The 25,293-nt window shown below is 41.6% G+C and overlaps 1 protein-coding gene across 2 annotated transcripts in view; it reads left to right on the forward strand.

Moving 5' to 3' along the window:
* The window catches only part of piezo2a (piezo-type mechanosensitive ion channel component 2a), a 212,844-nt gene that overhangs the window by 135,454 nt on the left and 52,097 nt on the right, over nucleotides 1–25,293 (forward strand). For both annotated transcript variants that reach the window (XM_081353359.1, XM_081353360.1), the window contains 6 exons: nucleotides 17,568–17,733; nucleotides 20,055–20,298; nucleotides 20,605–20,701; nucleotides 22,345–22,510; nucleotides 23,415–23,504; nucleotides 24,917–25,038. In XM_081353359.1, coding sequence (XP_081209485.1) covers nucleotides 17,568–17,733; nucleotides 20,055–20,298; nucleotides 20,605–20,701; nucleotides 22,345–22,510; nucleotides 23,415–23,504; nucleotides 24,917–25,038 — 885 coding nt within the window. The remainder of the gene's footprint in view (nucleotides 1–17,567; nucleotides 17,734–20,054; nucleotides 20,299–20,604; nucleotides 20,702–22,344; nucleotides 22,511–23,414; nucleotides 23,505–24,916; nucleotides 25,039–25,293) is intronic.

The raw sequence follows: 25,293 nt of genomic DNA on the forward strand, positions 1-25,293 counted from the left end.
TGTGTGTAGACGACTTCTTGCTGAGGTTTAACTGTGGTTCTCTGTGTAGACGACTTCTTGCTGTGGTTTAACTGTGGTTCTCTGTGTAGACGACTTCTTGCTGAGGTTTAACTGTGGTTCTGTGTGTAGACGACTTCTTGCTGAGGTCTAACTGTGGTTCTGTGTGTAGACGACTTCTTGCTGTGGTCTAACTGTGGTTCTGTGTGTAGACGACTTCTTGCTGAGGTTTAACTGTGGGTCTGTGTGTAGACGACTTCTTGCTGAGGTTTAACTGTGGTTCTGTGTGTAGACGACTTCTTGCTGAGGTTTAACTGTGGTTCTGTGTAGACGACTTCTTGCTGAGGTTTAACTGTGGTTCTGTGTGTAGACGACTTCTTGCTGTGGTTTAACTGTGGTTCTCTGTGTAGACGACTTCTTGCTGTGGTTTAACTGTGGTTCTGTGTGTAGACGACTTCTTGCTGAGGTTTAACTGTGGTTCTGTGTGTAGACGACTTCTTGCTGTGGTTTAACTGTGGTTCTGTGTGTAGACGACTTCTTGCTGAGGTTTAACTGTGGTTGTTTTGTGTGTAGACGACTTCTTGCTGTGGTTTAACTGTGGTTCTTTTGTGTGTAGACGACTTCTTGCTGAGGTTTAACTGTGGTTCTGTGTGTAGACGACTTCTTGCTGAGGTTTAACTGTGGTTGTTTTGTGTGTAGATGACTTCTTGCTGAGGTTTAACTGTGGTTGTTTTGTGTGTAGACGACTTCTTGCTGAGGTTTAACTGTGGTTCTGTGTGTAGACGACTTCTTGCTGAGGTTTAACTGTGGTTCTGTGTGTAGACGACTTCTTGCTGAGGCCTAACTGTGGTTCTGTGTGTAGACGACTTCTTGCTGAGGTTTAACTGTGGTTCTGTGTGTAGACGACTTCTTGCTGTGGTCTAACTGTGGTTCTGTGTGTAGACGACTTCTTGCTGAGGTTTAACTGTGGTTCTGTGTGTAGACGACTTCTTGCTGAGGTTTAACTGTGGTTCTGTGTGTAGACGACTTCTTGCTGAGGTTTAACTGTGGTTCTGTGTGTAGACGACTTCTTGCTGTGGTTTAAATGTGGTTCTGTGTGTAGACGACTTCTTGCTGAGGTTTAACTGTGGTTCTGTGTGTAGACGACTTCTTGCTGTGGTTTAACTGTGGTTCTGTGTGTAGACGACTTCTTGCTGAGGTTTAACTGTGGTTGTTTTGTGTGTAGACGACTTCTTGCTGTGGTTTAACTGTGGTTCTTTTGTGTGTAGACGACTTCTTGCTGAGGTTTAACTGTGGTTCTGTGTGTAGACGACTTCTTGCTGAGGTTTAACTGTGGTTGTTTTGTGTGTAGACGACTTCTTGCTGAGGTTTAACTGTGGTTCTGTGTGTAGACGACTTCTTGCTGAGGTTTAACTGTGGTTCTGTGTGTAGACGACTTCTTGCTGAGGTCTAACTGTGGTTCTCTGTGTAGACGACTTCTTGCTGTGGTCTAACTGTGGTTCTCTGTGTAGACGACTTCTTGCTGAGGTCTAACTGTGGTTCTGTGTGTAGACGACTTCTTGCTGAGGTTTAACTGTGGTTCTGTGTGTAGACGACTTCTTGCTGAGGTTTAACTGTGGTTCTGTGTGTAGACGACTTCTTGCTGAGGCCTAACTGTGGTTCTGTGTGTAGACGACTTCTTGCTGTGGTTTAACTGTGGTTCTGTGTGTAGACGACTTCTTGTTGAGGTTTAACTGTGGTTCTGTGTGTAGACGACTTCTTGCTGAGGCCTAATTGTGGTTCTGTGTGTAGACGACTTCTTGCTGTGGTCTAACTGTGGTTCTGTGTGTAGACGACTTCTTGCTGAGGTTTAACTGTGGTTCTGTGTGTAGACGACTTCTTGCTGAGGTTTAACTGTGGTTCTGTGTGTAGACGACTTCTTGCTGAGGTTTAACTGTGGTTCTGTGTGTAGACGACTTCTTGCTGAGGTTTAACTGTGGTTCTGTGTGTAGACGACTTCTTGCTGAGGTTTAACTGTGGTTCTGTGTGTAGACGACTTCTTGCTGTGGTTTAACTGTGGTTCTGTGTGTAGACGACTTCTTGCTCTGGTTTAACTGTGGTTCTGTGTGTAGACGACTTCTTGTTGAGGTTTAACTGTGGTTCTGTGTGTAGACGACTTCTTGCTGAGGTTTAACTGTGGTTCTGTGTGTAGACGACTTCTTGCTGTGGTTTAACTGTGGTTCTGTGTGTAGACGACTTCTTGCTGTGGTTTAACTGTGGTTCTGTGTGTAGACGACTTCTTGCTGAGGCCTAACTGTGGTTCTGTGTGTAGACGACTGTGTGTAGACGACTTCTTGCTGAGGTTTAACTGTGGTTCTGTGTGTAGACGACTTCTTGCTGTGGTTTAACTGTGGTTCTGTGTGTAGACGACTTCTTGCTGAGGCCTAACTGTGGTTCTGTGTGTAGACGACTTCTTGCTGTGGTTTAACCGTTGTTCTGTGTGTAGACGACTTCTTGCTGTGGTTTAACTGTGGTTCTGTGTGTAGACGACTTCTTGCTGAGGCCTAACTGTGGTTCTGTGTGTAGACGACTTCTTGCTGTGGTCTAACTGTGGTTCTGTGTGTAGACGACTTCTTGCTGTGGTTTAACTGTGGTTCTGTGTGTAGACGACTTCTTGTTGAGGTTTAACTGTGGTTCTGTGTGTAGACGACTTCTTGCTGAGGTTTAACTGTGGTTCTGTGTGTAGACGACTTCTTGCTGTGGTTTAACTGTGGTTCTGTGTGTAGACGACTTCTTGCTGAGGCCTAACTGTGGTTCTGTGTGTAGACGACTTCTTGCTGTGGTTTAACCGTTGTTCTGTGTGTAGACGACTTCTTGCTGTGGTTTAAATGTGGTTCTGTGTGTAGACGACTTCTTGCTGAGGTTTAACTGTGGTTCTGTGTGTAGACGACTTCTTGCTGAGGTTTAACTGTGGTTCTGTGTGTAGACGACTTCTTGCTGAGGTCTAACTGTGGTTCTGTGTGTAGACGACTTCTTGCTGTGGTTTAACTGTGGTTCTGTGTGTAGACGACTTCTTGCTGTGGTTTAACTGTGGTTCTGTGTGTAGACGACTTCTTGCTGAGGTTTAACTGTGGTTGTTTTGTGTGTAGACGACTTCTTGCTGTGGTTTAACTGTGGTTGTTTTGTGTGTAGACGACTTCTTGCTGTGGTTTAACTGTGGTTGTTTTGTGTGTAGACGACTTCTTGCTGTGGTTTAACTGGTGTTCTGTGTGTAGACGACTTCTTGCTGAGGTTTAACTGTGGTTCTGTGTGTAGACGACTTCTTGCTGAGGTTTAACTGTGGTTCTGTGTGTAGACGACTTCTTGCTGTGGTTTAACCGTTGTTCTGTGTGTAGACGACTTCTTGCTGAGGTTTAACTGTGGTTGTTTTGTGTGTAGACGACTTCTTGCTGTGGTTTAACTGGTGTTCTGTGTGTAGACGACTTCTTGCTGAGGTTTAACTGTGGTTCTGTGTGTAGACGACTTCTTGCTGAGGTTTAACTGTGGTTCTCTGTGTGTAGACGACTTCTTGCTGTGGTTTAACTGTGGTTCTGTGTGTAGACGACTTCTTGCTGAGGTTTAACTGTGGTTCTGTGTGTAGACGACTTCTTGCTGTGGTTTAACTGTGGTTCTGTGTGTAGACGACTTCTTGCTGAGGTTTAACTGTGGTTCTGTGTGTAGACGACTTCTTGCTGAGGCCTAACTGTGGTTCTGTGTGTAGACGACTTCTTGCTGAGGTTTAACCGTTGTTCTGTGTGTAGACGACTTCTTGCTGTGGTTTAAATGTGGTTCTGTGTGTAGACGACTTCTTGCTGAGGTTTAACTGTGGTTCTGTGTGTAGACGACTTCTTGCTGAGGTTTAACTGTGGTTCTGTGTGTAGACGACTTCTTGCTGAGGTCTAACTGTGGTTCTGTGTGTAGACGACTTCTTGCTGTGGTTTAACTGTGGTTCTGTGTGTAGACGACTTCTTGCTGAGGTCTAACTGTGGTTCTGTGTGTAGACGACTTCTTGCTGAGGTTTAACTGTGGTTCTGTGTGTAGACGACTTCTTGCTGAGGTTTAACTGTGGTTCTGTGTGTAGACGACTTCTTGCTGTGGTCTAACTGTGGTTCTCTGTGTAGACGACTTCTTGCTGTGGTTTAACTGTGGTTCTGTGTGTAGACGACTTCTTGCTGAGGTTTAACTGTGGTTCTGTGTGTAGACGACTTCTTGCTGAGGTTTAAATGTGGTTCTGTGTGTAGACGACTTCTTGCTGAGGTTTAACTGTGGTTCTGTGTGTAGACGACTTCTTGCTGAGGTTTAACTGTGGTTCTCTGTGTAGACGACTTCTTGCTGAGGTTTAACTGTGGTTCTGTGTGTAGACGACTTCTTGCTGAGGTTTAACTGTGGTTCTCTGTGTAGACGACTTCTTGCTGTGGTTTAACTGTGGTTCTCTGTGTAGACGACTTCTTGCTGAGGTTTAACTGTGGTTCTGTGTGTAGACGACTTCTTGCTGAGGTCTAACTGTGGTTCTGTGTGTAGACGACTTCTTGCTGTGGTCTAACTGTGGTTCTGTGTGTAGACGACTTCTTGCTGAGGTTTAACTGTGGGTCTGTGTGTAGACGACTTCTTGCTGAGGTTTAACTGTGGTTCTGTGTGTAGACGACTTCTTGCTGAGGTTTAACTGTGGTTCTGTGTAGACGACTTCTTGCTGTGGTTTAACTGTGGTTCTCTGTGTAGACGACTTCTTGCTGAGGTTTAACTGTGGTTCTGTGTGTAGACGACTTCTTGCTGTGGTTTAACTGTGGTTCTCTGTGTAGACGACTTCTTGCTGTGGTTTAACTGTGGTTCTGTGTGTAGACGACTTCTTGCTGAGGTTTAACTGTGGTTCTGTGTGTAGACGACTTCTTGCTGTGGTTTAACTGTGGTTCTGTGTGTAGACGACTTCTTGCTGAGGTTTAACTGTGGTTGTTTTGTGTGTAGACGACTTCTTGCTGTGGTTTAACTGTGGTTCTTTTGTGTGTAGACGACTTCTTGCTGAGGTTTAACTGTGGTTCTGTGTGTAGACGACTTCTTGCTGAGGTTTAACTGTGGTTGTTTTGTGTGTAGATGACTTCTTGCTGAGGTTTAACTGTGGTTGTTTTGTGTGTAGACGACTTCTTGCTGAGGTTTAACTGTGGTTCTGTGTGTAGACGACTTCTTGCTGAGGTTTAACTGTGGTTCTGTGTGTAGACGACTTCTTGCTGAGGCCTAACTGTGGTTCTGTGTGTAGACGACTTCTTGCTGTGGTTTAACTGTGGTTCTGTGTGTAGACGACTTCTTGTTGAGGTTTAACTGTGGTTCTGTGTGTAGACGACTTCTTGCTGAGGCCTAATTGTGGTTCTGTGTGTAGACGACTTCTTGCTGTGGTTTAACTGTGGTTCTGTGTGTAGACGACTTCTTGCTGAGGTTTAACTGTGGTTCTGTGTGTAGACGACTTCTTGCTGAGGTTTAACTGTGGTTCTGTGTGTAGACGACTTCTTGCTGAGGTCTAACTGTGGTTCTGTGTGTAGACGACTTCTTGCTGAGGTTTAACTGTGGTTCTGTGTGTAGACGACTTCTTGCTGAGGTTTAACTGTGGTTCTGTGTGTAGACGACTTCTTGCTGAGGTTTAACTGTGGTTCTGTGTGTAGACGACTTCTTGCTGTGGTTTAAATGTGGTTCTGTGTGTAGACGACTTCTTGCTGAGGTTTAACTGTGGTTCTGTGTGTAGACGACTTCTTGCTGTGGTTTAACTGTGGTTCTGTGTGTAGACGACTTCTTGCTGAGGTTTAACTGTGGTTGTTTTGTGTGTAGACGACTTCTTGCTGTGGTTTAACTGTGGTTCTTTTGTGTGTAGACGACTTCTTGCTGAGGTTTAACTGTGGTTCTGTGTGTAGACGACTTCTTGCTGAGGTTTAACTGTGGTTGTTTTGTGTGTAGACGACTTCTTGCTGAGGTTTAACTGTGGTTCTGTGTGTAGACGACTTCTTGCTGAGGTTTAACTGTGGTTCTGTGTGTAGACGACTTCTTGCTGAGGCCTAACTGTGGTTCTGTGTGTAGACGACTTCTTGCTGTGGTTTAACTGTGGTTCTGTGTGTAGACGACTTCTTGTTGAGGTTTAACTGTGGTTCTGTGTGTAGACGACTTCTTGCTGAGGCCTAATTGTGGTTCTGTGTGTAGACGACTTCTTGCTGTGGTCTAACTGTGGTTCTGTGTGTAGACGACTTCTTGCTGAGGTTTAACTGTGGTTCTGTGTGTAGACGACTTCTTGCTGTGGTTTAACTGTGGTTCTGTGTGTAGACGACTTCTTGTTGAGGTTTAACTGTGGTTCTGTGTGTAGACGACTTCTTGCTGAGGTTTAACTGTGGTTCTGTGTGTAGACGACGTCTTGCTGTGGTTTAACTGTGGTTCTGTGTGTAGACGACTTCTTGCTGAGGCCTAACTGTGGTTCTGTGTGTAGACGACTTCTTGCTGTTGTTTAACCGTTGTTCTGTGTGTAGACGACTTCTTGCTGTGGTTTAACTGTGGTTCTGTGTGTAGACGACTTCTTGCTGAGGCCTAACTGTGGTTCTGTGTGTAGACGACTTCTTGCTGTGGTCTAACTGTGGTTCTGTGTGTAGACGACTTCTTGCTGTGGTTTAACTGTGGTTCTGTGTGTAGACGACTTCTTGCTGAGGTCTAACTGTGGTTCTCTGTGTAGACGACTTCTTGCTGTGGTTTAACTGTGGTTCTGTGTGTAGACGACTTCTTGTTGAGGTTTAACTGTGGTTCTGTGTGTAGACGACTTCTTGCTGAGGTTTAACTGTGGTTCTGTGTGTAGACGACTTCTTGCTGTGGTTTAACTGTGGTTCTGTGTGTAGACGACTTCTTGCTGAGGCCTAACTGTGGTTCTGTGTGTAGACGACTTCTTGCTGTGGTTTAACCGTTGTTCTGTGTGTAGACGACTTCTTGCTGTGGTTTAAATGTGGTTCTGTGTGTAGACGACTTCTTGCTGAGGTTTAACTGTGGTTCTGTGTGTAGACGACTTCTTGCTGAGGTTTAACTGTGGTTCTGTGTGTAGACGACTTCTTGCTGAGGTCTAACTGTGGTTCTGTGTGTAGACGACTTCTTGCTGTGGTTTAACTGTGGTTCTGTGTGTAGACGACTTCTTGCTGTGGTTTAACTGTGGTTCTGTGTGTAGACGACTTCTTGCTGAGGTTTAACTGTGGTTGTTTTGTGTGTAGACGACTTCTTGCTGTGGTTTAACTGTGGTTGTTTTGTGTGTAGACGACTTCTTGCTGTGGTTTAACTGTGGTTGTTTTGTGTGTAGACGACTTCTTGCTGTGGTTTAACTGGTGTTCTGTGTGTAGACGACTTCTTGCTGAGGTTTAACTGTGGTTCTGTGTGTAGACGACTTCTTGCTGAGGTTTAACTGTGGTTCTGTGTGTAGACGACTTCTTGCTGTGGTTTAACAGTTGTGCTGTGTGTAGACGACTTCTTGCTGAGGTTTAACTGTGGTTCTGTGTGTAGACGACTTCTTGCTGAGGTTTAACTGTGGTTCTGTGTGTAGACGACTTCTTGCTGAGGTTTAACTGTGGTTAACCACAGTGTGCGCGCCGCAACCCCGAGATAGGCGTAATTTGCGGGTGGGAATGTCCTCAGCACCACTATTTTCTAAGGTCGATATTGTCCCCACCACTTTTGAAACATCTCGCGGGATGAATAACGTTACCAATACAAATAAAAAAACACATCTCCAGTTAACTAGCAGAGCATTCATTTCGTTCGTTTTTTTTTAGGCGATCTAGCGCTGAAATATTTTGTTTTTTAAGTGATCAAAGTGCTCGTTACCGCTGCGATCGAGAAGGGTCTTGTAAAACGTGCTGAGGTAATATTAATTCGTGGCCACGAAACAATTCACCTGAATATTCACCAATTCACACACACACGAAAAAAAAAAGGAATAAAAAGATGTACGAGAATAGTCGGCCTTCACTGAAGAGCTATTTTCACTAGTGAGTAGGGCTGTACTCAACCAAAGAAAATCTTGGTCGACCGAAGTCCTGAAATTTTCGACTAGAAATCGACTAAAATCGACTAAAAATGACGTTAGAAAAAAACCCCGTTAAATTAATTAGATGCGCACTTTGCGCAGGACTTGGTAGCCTTGTTGTCCGCCTAAATGAATTATAAATAAACATAAACAACTAGTAGGCTATTTGCAGTATATTAAATCGTTTTTGACCTAATTATTTTGCACTGAAATGAGTCTGACACTCGAGTTTGTCAGCTCTGACGGCGCTGCATCACGTGCACCTGCGCAATATCATAGCTTATGATTTCCGAAAATAGTACTATGTTGTCAACTAGTGATATCATCACAAGAACTGTTGAGGAATATGCAACATAATTTAGACAATTATTTTTGTCATATGTTATAATAAGTTATAACTGTCAGACGCTATCATTTCACCGTGCATGTCCTCGCACCGAGCGAGGCTGAACATGAGCTCAGCGTCGCAGCTGAGACACGAATAGACTATTAATATTAAATTAAAGCTTTTACTCTTAATAAACACAAAAGGCACGTCCACTTTAATAAAAAAAATAATATTTATTAAACAAACCAGATCAAGAGCAGAAACGAAATAAAGTGCATAACTGAAAAATAAAGCATCCTAGGCTCAAAACTAACACACCAACAGCACAGCACAATTGCGCATTAGGCTCCAAATAAAAAATAAAAAAGTTAGGTTATCACACTAAAACATTGAAATATGCAAATTCTAATATGTTCATATAGCCTACTCAAAACAGACAGGGCAAGCTAACGCAGACAAGTGAGCTTAACGTTACCACTTTTAGATGATATGTCATGTTTGTCGTCAAGCTGTGGAAAACTGTTGCTTGCAAACTTTGCATTCGACCTTTTTCATGTTATCAATTTTAACAAAATGCTGCCACACTGTCGATTTCTTTGTTGTTGACATGTTAGAAGAGGACTGACTATTAAACGCTCTCACAATTAAATAAATAATATTCAGCATCAAACCTTCTATGCTCGACGCTCTCTCTTGGGTTGGACTAATCCAAAAAAGGTGAAAACAAGGGGGGTGTTTTGAAGACAGACTGTTACAGTGAAACAAGGGTACTCTGAAAACACCCCCATTAGCAGTTAGTGCTTTCCACCTGATGAAATGAGCGCGCCTCAGCGCGGCAAAACTGATGAAATAAACGCGGCAGAAAATCGACCAATCAGAATTTTGGTCGAACCAGAACGTATCGACCAACTAATCGACTAATCGACTAGGGCAGTACAGCCCTACTAGTGAGAAAAACAGTTTAATAATTATTAATTCGTGGCCACGAAATAATTCACCTGAATATTCACCAATTCACAAAAAATAGGTCTTTAGCATTCACTAATTAATAATATCAAAGTCGGTTTTTTGGCCACGTTGTAATTCGTTTAATCAAAATGAGGGAGGGAATTAGTTCAACGTGTCCACGATTTATTAAAACGAGGGAACAAATAAGTCGTCGTAACAACTAATTATTAAGATCAGCGGACAGGGCGCATAAGAACCATGATAAGAACAAGCAGTGAGAGAGCCCAGGCCGCGCGCGCGCGCACTCTCACCGCCCTCAAACAACACGAGCGCTGTATTGCTCTCTCTCCCTCGCGCATATCAACACAATAGTAAAAGGTCGGAAGACCGATTGTGTTTTATTGATTAGTAGTTTGTTCATATAAAGTGTTTGATTAGCAAGTACATGTTTAGGAAATGCATAATACAAAATGTATGGGTTAATGTAACGGTAAACGCATGCGCGGGTAACTGCTGGGGTAAAGCTGTGGCTCTGCAGACAGATATTATTGTGCTGCGATCAGTAGCGCGGATACTATGTTTGTTTCTGGCTCGCGCACAGCCTTCACTCTCGGACGCGCGCTTTCTTTCTTTCTTTTGCTTCATATTAGAAAACTGGTCTAGCGGTCTCTGGTGGTGCAAAAATGTATTACAACTAAATTAACCGAGCAAAATGTTTCACTCGGTTACGCAATTTTTAACGGTTAATCGGTTAACCGGTTAACCATGGACACCCCTAGTGTAGACGACTTCTTGCTGAGGTTTAACTGTGGTTCTGTGTGTAGACGACTTCTTGCTGAGGTTTAACTGTGGTTCTGTGTAGACGACTTCTTGCTGTGGTTTAACTGTGGTTCTCTGTGTAGACGACTTCTTGCTGAGGTTTAACTGTGGTTCTGTGTGTAGACGACTTCTTGCTGTGGTTTAACTGTGGTTCTCTGTGTAGACGACTTCTTGCTGTGGTTTAACTGTGGTTCTGTGTGTAGACGACTTCTTGCTGAGGTTTAACTGTGGTTCTGTGTGTAGACGACTTCTTGATGTGGTTTAACTGTGGTTCTGTGTGTAGACGACTTCTTGCTGAGGTTTAACTGTGGTTGTTTTGTGTGTAGACGACTTCTTGCTGTGGTTTAACTGTGGTTCTTTTGTGTGTAGACGACTTCTTGCTGAGGTTTAACTGTGGTTCTGTGTGTAGACGACTTCTTGCTGAGGTTTAACTGTGGTTGTTTTGTGTGTAGATGACTTCTTGCTGAGGTTTAACTGTGGTTGTTTTGTGTGTAGACGACTTCTTGCTGAGGTTTAACTGTGGTTCTGTGTGTAGACGACTTCTTGCTGAGGTTTAACTGTGGTTCTGTGTGTAGACGACTTCTTGCTGAGGCCTAACTGTGGTTCTGTGTGTAGACGACTTCTTGCTGTGGTTTAACTGTGGTTCTGTGTGTAGACGACTTCTTGTTGAGGTTTAACTGTGGTTCTGTGTGTAGACGACTTCTTGCTGAGGCCTAATTGTGGTTCTGTGTGTAGACGACTTCTTGCTGTGGTTTAACTGTGGTTCTGTGTGTAGACGACTTCTTGCTGAGGTTTAACTGTGGTTCTGTGTGTAGACGACTTCTTGCTGAGGTTTAACTGTGGTTCTGTGTGTAGACGACTTCTTGCTGAGGTCTAACTGTGGTTCTGTGTGTAGACGACTTCTTGCTGAGGTTTAACTGGTTCTGTGTGTAGACGACTTCTTGCTGAGGTTTAACTCTGGTTCTGTGTGTAGACGACTTCTTGCTGAGGTTTAACTGTGGTTCTGTGTGTAGACGACTTCTTGCTGTGGTTTAAATGTGGTTCTGTGTGTAGACGACTTCTTGCTGAGGTTTAACTGTGGTTCTGTGTGTAGACGACTTCTTGCTGAGGTTTAACTGTGGTTGTTTTGTGTGTAGACGACTTCTTGCTGTGGTTTAACTGTGGTTCTTTTGTGTGTAGACGACTTCTTGCTGAGGTTTAACTGTGGTTCTGTGTGTAGACGACTTCTTGCTGAGGTTTAACTGTGGTTGTTTTGTGTGTAGACGACTTCTTGCTGAGGTTTAACTGTGGTTCTTTTGTGTGTAGACGACTTCTTGCTGAGGTTTAACTGTGGTTCTTTTGTGTGTAGACGACTTCTTGCTGTGGTTTAACTGTGGTTCTGTGTGTAGACGACTTCTTGCTGAGGTTTAACTGTGGTTGTTTTGTGTGTAGACGACTTCTTGCTGTGGTTTAACTGTGGTTCTTTTGTGTGTAGACGACTTCTTGCTGAGGTTTAACTGTGGTTCTGTGTGTAGACGACTTCTTGCTGAGGTTTAACTGTGGTTGTTTTGTGTGTAGACGACTTCTTGCTGAGGTTTAACTGTGGTTCTGTGTGTAGACGACTTCTTGCTGAGGTTTAACTGTGGTTCTGTGTGTAGACGACTTCTTGCTGAGGCCTAACTGTGGTTCTGTGTGTAGACGACTTCTTGCTGTGGTTTAACTGTGGTTCTGTGTGTAGACGACTTCTTGTTGAGGTTTAACTGTGGTTCTGTGTGTAGACGACTTCTTGCTGAGGCCTAATTGTGGTTCTGTGTGTAGACGACTTCTTGCTGTGGTCTAACTGTGGTTCTGTGTGTAGACGACTTCTTGCTGAGGTTTAACTGTGGTTCTGTGTGTAGACGACTTCTTGCTGTGGTTTAACTGTGGTTCTGTGTGTAGACGACTTCTTGTTGAGGTTTAACTGTGGTTCTTTGTGTAGACGACTTCTTGCTGAGGTTTAACTGTGGTTCTGTGTGTAGACGACGTCTTGCTGTGGTTTAACTGTGGTTCTGTGTGTAGACGACTTCTTGCTGAGGCCTAACTGTGGTTCTGTGTGTAGACGACTTCTTGCTGTTGTTTAACCGTTGTTCTGTGTGTAGACGACTTCTTGCTGTGGTTTAACTGTGGTTCTGTGTGTAGACGACTTCTTGTTGAGGTTTAACTGTGGTTCTGTGTGTAGACGACTTCTTGCTGAGGCCTAACTGTGGTTCTGTGTGTAGACGACTTCTTGCTGTGGTCTAACTGTGGTTCTGTGTGTAGACGACTTCTTGCTGTGGTTTAACTGTGGTTCTGTGTGTAGACGACTTCTTGTTGAGGTTTAACTGTGGTTCTGTGTGTAGACGACTTCTTGCTGAGGTTTAACTGTGGTTCTGTGTGTAGACGACTTCTTGCTGTGGTTTAACTGTGGTTCTGTGTGTAGACGACTTCTTGCTGAGGCCTAACTGTGGTTCTGTGTGTAGACGACTTCTTGCTGTGGTTTAACCGTTGTTCTGTGTGTAGACGACTTCTTGCTGTGGTTTAAATGTGGTTCTGTGTGTAGACGACTTCTTGCTGAGGTTTAACTGTGGTTCTGTGTGTAGACGACTTCTTGCTGAGGTTTAACTGTGGTTCTGTGTGTAGACGACTTCTTGCTGAGGTCTAACTGTGGTTCTGTGTGTAGACGACTTCTTGCTGTGGTTTAACTGTGGTTCTGTGTGTAGACGACTTCTTGCTGTGGTTTAACTGTGGTTCTGTGTGTAGACGACTTCTTGCTGAGGTTTAACTGTGGTTGTTTTGTGTGTAGACGACTTCTTGCTGTGGTTTAACTGTGGTTGTTTTGTGTGTAGACGACTTCTTGCTGTGGTTTAACTGTGGTTGTTTTGTGTGTAGACGACTTCTTGCTGTGGTTTAACTGGTGTTCTGTGTGTAGACGACTTCTTGCTGAGGTTTAACTGTGGTTCTGTGTGTAGACGACTTCTTGCTGAGGTTTAACTGTGGTTCTGTGTGTAGACGACTTCTTGCTGTGGTTTAACCGTTGTTCTGTGTGTAGACGACTTCTTGCTGAGGTTTAACTGTGGTTCTGTGTGTAGACGACTTCTTGCTGAGGTTTAACTGTGGTTCTGTGTGTAGACGACTTCTTGCTGAGGTTTAACTGTGGTTCTGTGTGTAGACGACTTCTTGCTGAGGTTTAACTGTGGTTCTCTGTGTGTAGACGACTTCTTGCTGTGGTTTAACTGTGGTTCTGTGTGTAGACGACTTCTTGCTGAGGTTTAACTGTGGTTCTGTGTGTAGACGACTTCTTGCTGTGGTTTAACTGTGGTTCTGTGTGTAGACGACTTCTTGCTGAGGTTTAACTGTGGTTCTGTGTGTAGACGACTTCTTGCTGAGGCCTAACTGTGGTTCTGTGTGTAGACGACTTCTTGCTGAGGTTTAACTGTTGTTCTGTGTGTAGACGACTTCTTGCTGTGGTTTAAATGTGGTTCTGTGTGTAGACGACTTCTTGCTGAGGTTTAACTGTGGTTCTGTGTGTAGACGACTTCTTGCTGAGGTTTAACTGTGGTTCTGTGTGTAGACGACTTCTTGCTGAGGTCTAACTGTGGTTCTGTGTGTAGACGACTTCTTGCTGTGGTTTAACTGTGGTTCTGTGTGTAGACGACTTCTTGCTGTGGTTTAACTGTGGTTCTGTGTGTAGACGACTTCTTGCTGAGGTTTAACTGTGGTTGTTTTGTGTGTAGACGACTTCTTGCTGTGGTTTAACTGTGGTTCTTTTGTGTGTAGACGACTTCTTGCTGAGGTTTAACTGTGGTTCTGTGTGTAGACGACTTCTTGCTGAGGTTTAACTGTGGTTCTGTGTGTAGACGACTTCTTGCTGAGGTTTAACTGTGGTTCTGTGTGTAGACGACTTCTTGCTGAGGTTTAACTGTGGTTCTGTGTGTAGACGACTTCTTGCTGAGGTCTAACTGTGGTTCTGTGTGTAGACGACTTCTTGCTGAGGTTTAACTGTGGTTCTGTGTGTAGACGACTTCTTGCTGAGGTTTAACTGTGGTTCTCTGTGGTCTAACTGTGGTTCTGTGTGTAGACGACTTCTTGCTGAGGTTTAACTGTGGTTCTGTGTGTAGACGACTTCTTGCTGAGGTTTAACTGTGGTTCTGTGTGTAGACGACTTCTTGCTGAGGTTTAACTGTGGTTCTGTGTGTAGACGACTTCTTGCTGAGGTTTAACTGTGGTTCTGTGTGTAGACGACTTCTTGCTGAGGTTTACAGGGAACTACACTAACCTTTTCCACTGGTGGCACTTGCGCTACTAACTTTTTCAGTTACTGGCGCAAAACATGATTTGGTCGCACAAATTATTTATAGTTAGCCGCTCTGGATAATAATAAACAATAATGAAACTGTATTACATACAGATGTGCTTTTTATTTTACTTGCCATCTTTTAAACCACATGCCTTCTTGTTTTTGTTTTCTTTAACATTGGTTGGGATAGATTTTCTCCTAAATGGATTTCAACATGCTATGGTTGGCACAGATGGGCAGACTCCTGAACTCTTAAGTAGTGATGCACCGATGTGAAAATTGTGGTCGATACCGATAATAACCGATATTAATATTGCTGTTATGGCATAAAAAAAATACTAAAAAAAAACAGGAACATTGTGTACAATTAAGATAGGCTACTTAATTTATTATCCCAATGGCAAAAATATTGTATCACGATTTTTTTCAGGAAAATCACGATTCACGATTTTATCACGATTCTTTTTTATGTTGGTTTTACTATTTTGCGACTGAGCATTACAGCCAAAACTTATGTTCATATTTTAAAAACAAAGCCTTGGGTAACAAAACATATATAAAAAAAATGCCAGACAGGGGTGAAGATAAAAATATTTGTCATTATTTTCTTTGTTATTAAATATTAAGATCAAAGATGCACATTACACATACACAACTTAATATACAAATTAAATAGTGTTTTATGTTTTCAGCTTCAGTAGGTGTATTTAACAGTAGCATTGAAGAAAGTAATTAAATGAACAAATATGAAAATAAAACAAAATACACTTCACTGTATAAATTATACATTGATACTTATTAAAGCTACTTCATTCAAGAGCATGAGTGATTTTCTCTTTGCATTTTGTTGTTTTATTAACATAAAAGGAATAGTTCTCCTAAAATTTCAAATTGTCATAATTTACTCTCTCAAGTTGTTTTAAACTCGAATGAGTTTCTTTCTTCTGTTGAAAATAAAAGTTATTTGGAAGAATGTGGGTAACCAAACAGTTGATGTAGGCCTACCCCAGTGACTTAGAATATTTTTCTCCTTTGGAAGTCAATGGGGACCAGCTACTGGATAGCCACATTCTTCAAAATATTAATATTAGAAAAATATTAGAAAATATTAGAAGGAAATTAATACAGGTTTGGAACAACATTAGAGTGCGTTTAAATGATTTTTGGGTGAACTATCCCTTTAAGGACAAGCGGCAGCGTGTTTACTATTGCTACTGTCTCTTTAAGAGTTGCGTCTAATATACACGCATTTGACAAGCAGATTTATTCAATTTTCTCAAGTTTGCTTTCACTTTAGTCATAACCGACTTTGTTTATCTAAACCTTGTGTGTATTTAATAGTATAAGCACAATAAGACTCGAAAGATAACTTAGTCCAGTATCCAGGCGCTGGTAGACAGGCTTTTAGTGCATGTGAGCTTCACGTAACGTTACGCGCTGATGAAGGAACGCACACGTTAGAACACGTTAAAATATAAAACATTAAATATTAAATGTAAACTATAGCCCGTCAATTTTCATTTTACAATTATCTTCTCTCTCTGTGTGTGCGCGTCCGTGTTTGTTTGTGTGAGAGAGAGAGAGCCGCTCGCGCAGCACTGATACAATGGTTTTAATCTAAGTAACGGTCGCGGGGCTGAAGTTAACTTGATGTTTTGAATGCTCATAGGCAGTGCACGTTATAAAACGTATTCTTAAAATACACATTTCTTTTTTAATAAATGTTCATAGTAAATCATAGCCTAAAACATAGGTACAAAAATAATCAGTGATACATTTGCGACCCATTAAAAATTACGGTCGCAATGGCATTTCAAAAGGTCGCATATGCGACCATTTTGGTCGCAGTGTAGTTCCCTGGGTTTAACTGTGGTTCTGTGTGTAGACGACTTCTTGCTGAGGTTTAACTGTGGTTCTGTGTGTAGACGACTTCTTGCTGAGGTTTAACTGTGGTTCTCTGTGTAGACGACTTCTTGCTGAGGCCTAACTGTGGTTCTGTGTGTAGACGACTTCTTGCTGTGGTTTAACTGTGGTTCTGTGTGTAGACGACTTCTTGCTGAGGTTTAACTGTGGTTCTGTGTGTAGACGACTTCTTGCTGAGGTTTAACTGTGGTTCTGTGTGTAGACGACTTCTTGCTGAGGTCTAACTGTGGTTCTGTGTGTAGACGACTTCTTGCTGAGGCCTAACTGTGGTTCTGTGTGTAGACGACTTCTTGCTGTGGTTTAACTGTGGTTCTGTGTGTAGACGACTTCTTGCTGAGGCCTAACTGTGGTTCTGTGTGTAGACGACTTCTTGCTGAGGCCTAACTGTGGTTCTGTGTGTAGACGACTTCTTGCTGAGGCCTAACTGTGGTTCTGTGTGTAGACGACTTCTTGCTGTGGTTTAACTGTGGTTCTGTGTGTAGACGACTTCTTGCTGAGGTTTAACTGTGGTTCTGTGTGTAGACGACTTCTTGCTGAGGTTTAACTGTGGTTCTGTGTGTAGACGACTTCTTGCTGAGGTCTAACTGTGGTTCTGTGTGTAGACGACTTCTTGCTGAGGCCTAACTGTGGTTCTGTGTGTAGACGACTTCTTGCTGTGGTTTAACTGTGGTTCTGTGTGTAGACGACTTCTTGCTGAGGTCTAACTGTGGTTCTGTGTGTAGACGACTTCTTGCTGAGGCCTAACTGTGGTTCTGTGTGTAGACGACTTCTTGCTGTGGTTTAACTGTGGTTCTGTGTGTAGACGACTTCTTGCTGAGGTCTAACTGTGGTTCTGTGTGTAGACGACTTCTTGCTGAGGCCTAACTGTGGTTCTGTGTGTAGACGACTTCTTGCTGAGGCCTAACTGTGGTTCTGTGTGTAGATGACTTCTTGCTGAGGTTTAACTGTGGTTCTTTTGTGTGTAGACGACTTCTTGCTGAGGTTTAACTGTGGTTCTGTGTGTAGACGACTTCTTGTTGAGGTTTAACTGTGGTTCTGTGTGTAGACGACTTCTTGCTGAGGTTTAACTGTGGTTCTGTGTGTAGACGACTTCTTGCTGAGGTTTAACTGTGGTTCTGTGTGTAGACGACTTCTTGCTGTGGTTTAACTGTGGTTCTGTGTGTAGACGACTTCTTGCTGAGGTTTAACTGTGGTTGTTTTGTGTGTAGACGACTTCTTGCTGCTGCTCTGCGCGTCGCTGCAGGGCCGTGTGTTCGAGGAGGAGTGTGTGACGCCTGTGCAGATGCTGGCCGGTGATAATGTGGAGATCTGTCGAGACCTGGACGCCGCCAGCTTCAGCCAACACAACCCTGTGCCCGACTTCATCCACTGCAGGTCAGACCGTCACCTACGACCTGATCTCACTTACTATCAAATACAGTTCTATATTCATTATTATATCTTATATTTAGCCTTTTATTTTATGTTTTGCTCTTTTGAAATACTTTGAATGGTCTATTTCAAATCAAAAATAATATTACGGATTTGTATTCCATGTGCTTTTAGCCAACATCATATTGCTTTGCAAAAAAGGGCTGCAGAATGACAAAAAAAAGAATTCATATTAAAATAATATAACTGAAATAAAATGCTGAAAAAACACACCATATTTATTTTAAGCCCCCCCCACACACACACACATACACCCACACACCCCTAACTATTGTCTTTATTCTAGAACATACAGTTAATTTTTCAACACTCCCAGTTTCTATTAAAAAAAACTCAGCTTTGTCACAATTACAACAGAATAACTGGTAAAAATGTCTTCAGATATTGACTATGTTTTCACGTGCACCAATAATGTGATTATTTCCCGTAATCAGAGTGCACTTAGATGTTTACATTACAAACCTCTTCACTCCCATTTACATGCAATTTTCATTATTCTGATTATGCGCTAAGAATCGTGGTTATTTTTACTGTATTATTCACACATGTACAGCGTAAAACTGGACACTGTTTTAATCTACTTACGTCAAATGCAAAACACATTTCAATGGATGTACTGGATTTTTCAGTTACACATCTAAAATGTCTTCATTCAGATGTTTTTAACCTGCATTATATTCATGAAGCACAACCATCAACATGAACTCGGTTTCTTCAGTGCCCCAAAAATGCTATGTTTATTGAATATGATATGAAGTGTTGTGTTTACATGAGGTGATATTGCCTAAACTTCATGAGAATGGCATTATGAAGCTGCATGTAAATATGTTGTTAAATGGGGAACTCAAGAAAGTTAAAACATAAAGCAACTCGTATTAATTTTACTGCCATCCAATGAATAGTGACTCTAGATCAGGACAGTGCAGTTTATCTCTGCTCCAGTCATCCATCAGCTGTAGTGACTCTGCACACTCTCTGCTGCCTTCAGCCAGAGCAAACATTAGAAATGATGATGGCGATGAAGGAATTTGGAGATTTTCTGCTCTTAATGATGCCTGTCTGCTGCTCTGATCACATTTAGAGGATATCACAAGTGCGGTCAGTTTCTCCACTTCTTCATCATTATCCTTATTATTATAGTTGCATATTCCAATAATAAATCAAAATAACCAGCTAATGTGATGTGTGTAATTCCAGACGAAACTGGACAAGTGTAAATGCATCTGGTTGTTCAAACCACATATGTAAATTGTACTCCTCCCAAAAATGCTAAAAAAATAAACGTATGAGAGCGTGTTATAGGCTATAGGTAATGTTATAGCCAGATATGGCGACGCTACTGGAACACGCATCACCGCAGACTATGCTGAGCATCTATTCATCAAGCCAACGTGCAAACTATCGCAAATCAAAGTGAAAGCAAGTCGCAGACGCTTAACACACAATCATCATCATTAAAAGTAAAGAAACGAAATGATCTTACCAGGGCTGTTGGCGCTCTCTCTTATTGCGGACTTTGATTCAGAAATTTTAGCTGATCAATAAAATGCATCTCATATCTGTCGCTTTCGGTGACGTGCACTCCATTAAATCTGCATATAGCGCGGGAATTGAAGATCGGATTTAAATCCGTTTCGCAAAAACACATTTATGTGACCAGGTGTAAATGGAATCGTTTAGATAAATCAGATAGCTCTCCGATCTGAGAAAACGCATGAAGTGGCCAAGTGTAAACAGCCCCTTTAAGTCCTGACACACGGATCCATTATACTGTTACACATACTTTCTCTTTCTCAACTGTTTACTTTCAGTTATATTCAACATAACTGACTGTGTTTACGTGAAGATTCTCCAAGACTGGCATTTTGACATTATTTTGTGTGTATTTGACTGATTAAGCGCAATAAGCAGTGAAAAAGAACTCAATTTAGTTCTGAGAGGTGGCTTTATGTGCGTGTACTTTGGGTGCAAGCACTAAATCTGCAGGAATGAGTGAGATTATGCACAATACACGCTGAAATACAAGCCCTGTAACACCAATAATATTCATCTGGATCAAATGAAACGAGTGAATGAGGGGAATATACAGTAGTCAACATTAGAAGTGGATCAAAACCTTTCATCAAAGTGATACATGAATTTTGAACAATACCCGTTCTTGTCTTTGAACTTTGAACTTTTTTGATCCTCTTCAAATGTTGACTATTGTAAGTATGAGGTCAAATATATAAGTATGATCTATAAAAGGATGTTTCGTTTTGCAGGTCGTATTTGGATATGCTGAAGGTGATCATGTTCAGCTACCTGTTCTGGTTCGTCCTGACCATCATCTTCATCACGGGCACCACACGCATCAGCATCTTCTGTATGGGTTACCTGGTCGCTTGCTTCTACTTCCTGATTTTTGGAGGCGAGCTGTTACTGAAGCCAATCAAAAGCATCCTTCATTACTGGGACTTCCTCATAGCGTACAATGTGTTTGTGATCACCATGAAAAACATTCTCTCAGTAAGCATCTCATAAATTTGGTTCATTCAAGGTGTTGTAAATTAGCTTTAAAAATCCGTGCGCTGAAATAAATGATAACGTCTGGGCCGTCCTGTTAAAAATGCTCAGATTTCGGAGGGTGTGGAGTGAAAAGAAGTGTTTGTCGGATTTAATAAATAATTACACACTTGAGGGTAACAAATGGAAACTATTTCTCATTGACAAACAACAATGTTCTCTTTCAAAGAGGTTCGTCCAACATTTGAGATACACAGAGACGATATTTTTGCTGGATGTCGTTATAGCTTCTGTTCTCTTGTCTCTCAGATAGCGGCCTGTGGATATATAAAAGCGCTGGTGGCGAATCACTGCTGGCTGATCCAGTTGTTCAGTCTGGCTTGCACTATAAAAGGATATTCAAAACGTAAGTTATGCTTTCATTTCCTCTTTGGTTCAAGAAAGTGAATGCTCACTTTCAACTTTCATTGTACTCTTTTTGTGTCCCATGACTTTTCGGTGCTACAAATCCCTCGTTTTTATGCTGAAAACTGTGAAATCTAACCTAAAATTAACCTTATATAAAATAACACAAATTATAAAAATGCCGTCTTTGGACTCACTTTATAGAATGTGATTGTAATGTGTGAAACAAAAAAAAAAATATATATATACAATGTAATTTTAAAATTAAATGTAGTGTGTAATGCAGCTGAATGTGAATGTAAAAGATCTGCAAAGATCAAAAGTGCAGATAAATGGAGTTATTGTCTCCTAAAAGAAAGAAGTGATTCTGAACTGAAACGAGTGTCAGTAATTCCAGTCTCACTTCCTCACTTCTCAACTAATTCGCATAATGCCAGCCTGTGGTCTTGATTGGCTGAGCAGCACTTAGCCCCGCCCTCAAACACTAGTTTATCTGAGACTGGAAGAGTTTGGTTCGTGTTGTTCTTGTCGAGAAGACGCTGTTTTCTGCTGACAAAGCAAATCCACTTTGATGAGATTGATACGGTAAAACCCACGCCATCGTTACTGTTCGTATCACTGTGATCAAGAGCTGAGACTCAGATATGATAATGAGCGTTTGGCTTCTGACACGTGCTGTAAGCGGCCGACCAATCACAACAGACTGAGCCGTCTGACCAATCAGAGCAGAGTAGACCAATCACAACAGACTGAGCCGTCTGACCAATCAGAGTAGACCAATCACAACAGACTGAGCCGTCTGACCAATCAGAGCAGAGTAGACCAAGCACAACAGACTGGGTCGTCTGACCAATCAGAGTAGACCGATCACAACAGACTGAGCTGTCTGACCAATCAGAGTAGACCAATCACAACAGACTGAGCTGTCTGACCAATCAGAGTAGAGCAGCTCTCAGAGAGGCGGGGTTTAGAGAGACTGAATCCTTTATTGAATATTTTCAGACACTGAGAGAAAAGAGCTGATGCTGTGATGTGTATTATTATAAAATTTTGACCTTGGATGCATGTAAACCTGTAATAGGAGAAAACCAAACAAAGTTAGGAACTTTTAAAATAGTGGCACTTTAACTCACTGTTTTTACAATATGTAATTAATTGTACTAATAAATTCTAAAGGCTAAGCTTTTTGAAAAATGTATTTTTTTTAATGCCCACATGATTTTTGTTTGTTTGTTTGATTAGATTGCATATCAACAAAAAAAAGTCACCAAGTTTTGAACCACTCAGATTGGGGAAACCTTTTTTATAAACTAAAATAAATGGCTGAACAGCTTATAAAGGTTCATTATTTGCTCATTTTAATATCACTTTTAATGTGCCTGTTAATAATAATGAATAATAATAATAATATTTTTTTAATGCCTAATCATTTCATATGCCTGATGAAGGTCATTAAACCGAAACGTTGCTATTAAAATGTTGATACTCGTTTGCAAGTATTGATAGTGTGCGGGATTTCCTTGTTTCCCGACCGGTCTGGTCTATTCCCCCACGCACCTGCAGGTGTGCGATGCTGATTGCTCATTAACATCAGTTTTAATAACAGAGCTTGATTGCGCACTGATGTTGCACTGTGTCGCGCAGCGGAGCAGAACGCACACAAGCAGTGTGAGCTGCCGAGTGACGAGGCCGGCATCATCTGGGACAGCATCTGCTTCGCCTTCCTCCTCCTGCAGAGACGAGTCTTCATGAGCTACTACTTCCTGCACGTCGTGGCCGACATCCGGTCCTCTCAGGTCCTCGCCTCCAGGTACAACAGCTCCTTTCACAGCGCTTTTCACAACACACATCGTTTCAACGCAGCTTTACAGAAAGTGCATGAGTCCACATTACAATTTACAGTGATCTGTCATCAGAGGGAACTGTCTTAGTTATGTATTTCAGAAATGTACATATACCAAATCACAGTTTGCGAAAAAGGTGTTAATTTAAGCGATGTAATAGTTTAATTTTCATTGAAGTGATGAATACTTGTTTGGGTAACACTTTATTTTACAGTGTCCTTGTTACATATGTTACATGTACTTACCGTAGTAATAACAGTAAATTATGCATAATTACATGCAACTAACCCTCAACCAAACCCTAATCCTACCCTAACTGCATGTAGTTGCTTAATATTACTCAGTACTTAAATATATAATTACACTGTAACAATGACACCTTAAAATAAAGTGTAACCCTTGTTTGTTAACAGATGATTACAGGTACACACACACCGCTGTTTGCTGAAGTGTGTTTTCTTTAATTGCTAATGCTCTTTTTACACACAGACTGAACACAATGAAGCATTGCTTGGTGATTGGTTGAGCTAAACTGGTATTATCTAATAGTGTAGTTAAATTTAACAGCTGACAGATATTCAACATAATTCATGTGTGAGACAGTCTAACAGAAGGACGGACAAAACCAGTCAAATATCAACTGAGTTCTGCTCATATTTTATCACCATTCTCTAAACTATAGCGAATAAACTGTGATGATGTGAGAGATGTGTCTGAATACATTTTGGTTTGACTGTAATAAGCACTTGCACATTTTGACTCTTATTTGAAACTGCTTAATATTTCAGAATGTAATAATGTTTATTAGGATCATCGGGGACTCATTCTGACTGTGGTTTGTGTGTTTGTTCTTTGTTTCTGGTCTGTCAGAGGAGCGGAGTTGTTTCAGGCGACCATTGTGAAGGCGGTTAAAGCCAGAATAGAAGAAGAGAAGAAGTCGATGGATCTGCTGAAGAGACAGTGAGTTTGGGAATGAGTGTGGGACTCACAATGTCTCATTGTTTACTGCCAACTGCTGCATTCTTTTACACACAGTCCGATCAAATCATGTGCTTACGGATGCATGAACACAAATAAATGAGATTCTGCATTGCTTAATGTTTCTTAGAGGAGCTATTCTGCTCTTTCCATCTGTGTTTAGTGTGTAGTGTTGCTGTTTGAACACGAAGAAGCTCCAGTTCTTCTCTATATCAGTGTCAGTGTTCCTGAACTCCTGAAACGCCTCCATTGTAGTCTTGAGTTTCTTCCGGGAACGAACACGTCACAATATTCCTCATTATAATAATTGATATGCAGAATAAAGGGGCGGGGCCTTGTTGAGTTAGTTAGTAGTGTGTTAAAGGGGTGGTTGATTTATGATTTGACTTTTCTAGCTTTAGTTAGTGTGTAATGTTGCTGTTTGAGCATAAACAACATCTGTAAAGTTACAACGCTCAAAGTTCAAAGCAAAGGGAGATATTTGCTTTTACAGAAATCTCTTTTTAAGGACTACAACAAACGGCTGGTAGAGACTACACCACATTCCTCCCGGGTTAGTGACATCACCAACCCTAAAATTTACATAAACCCCGCCCCCAGAACACGATTTATAGATTATCAAGACAGAATATGCTAATCAATGACTAGAAGATAACTACACATCAGCTGCATAAATTCATCAACTAACCATTCAGAAATGTCCTGTTGCTTCTACATGTTGTCACGAGTCTCTCCATCATTGTCTGAATCCGGTTTGAACATAAAAGGCTAAACGTGTGTGTGAATGCAAGCTGTTGAAGCTCCGCCCCCTGTGCCGGGAGCAGCAGCTCATTTGCATTTAAAGGAACACACAAAATGGTGCGTTTTTGCTCACCCTCAAAAACTGACAATTTTAACATGCTATATAAAAAGATCTGTGGGGTATTTTGAGCTAAAACTTCACACACACATTCTGGAGACATCAGAGACTTATTTTACATCTTGTGAAAAGGGCATTATACCACCCCTTTAAACTGGTGGTTATGGGGAGGGACATTTCCCACACACACTCAAAGTGCTAGACCAATCACAACACACTGCTCCAGCTGACCAATCAGAGCACAGTGTGCTTTTCAGAAGGAGGGGCTTCATAGAGACAGGAAGTAAACAGAGCGTTTCTGACAGACTGGGAAGAGAGGAGCCGCAACAATGGAGAATATGAGGAAAATAATGTGTTTTTTTGAACATTCAAACTTAAAAACCTAATACAAGCAGTGATATCTCAGGCTTGCCAAGCTTTTTTCTTTTCTTGCCCTCTCTGCCTCTTTATCTTCAATTATACTCTGATTGTGTTCAAGGGAAAAGCTAAATTAGGTCAACTCTAGCTAAACTTTTCCTCTGTCTGTGTCTCCCAGGATGGACCGCATCAAAAGCCGACAGCAGAAGTTTAAGAGAGGGAAAGAGAGGATGTTGTCTTTGGCTCAGGAAAGTGGGGAAAGTCACTCAGTAGTGAAGGAGGAAGAGGATGAAGATGAAGGTATATTTACATAATCAGCATTTTAAGAGCATTTGTCAAGAAATCAAGTTTTCCCACCAAAGACGCATTAAATCCATCAAAAGTTACAGGAAAGACATTTATAATGTTACAAAAGATGCTATTTCAAATAAATGCTGTTCTTTTTAAATTTCTATTCATCAGAAAATCCTGGAAAATAAAATGTATCACAGTTTCCACACAAATATGAAACTGTTTCCAACATTAATAATAAATCCTCATATTAGAGTGATTCCT

Source organism: Scardinius erythrophthalmus, assembly GCF_964197995.2.
Source record: "Scardinius erythrophthalmus genome assembly, chromosome: 22".
NCBI lineage: Eukaryota > Metazoa > Chordata > Actinopteri > Cypriniformes > Leuciscidae > Scardinius > Scardinius erythrophthalmus.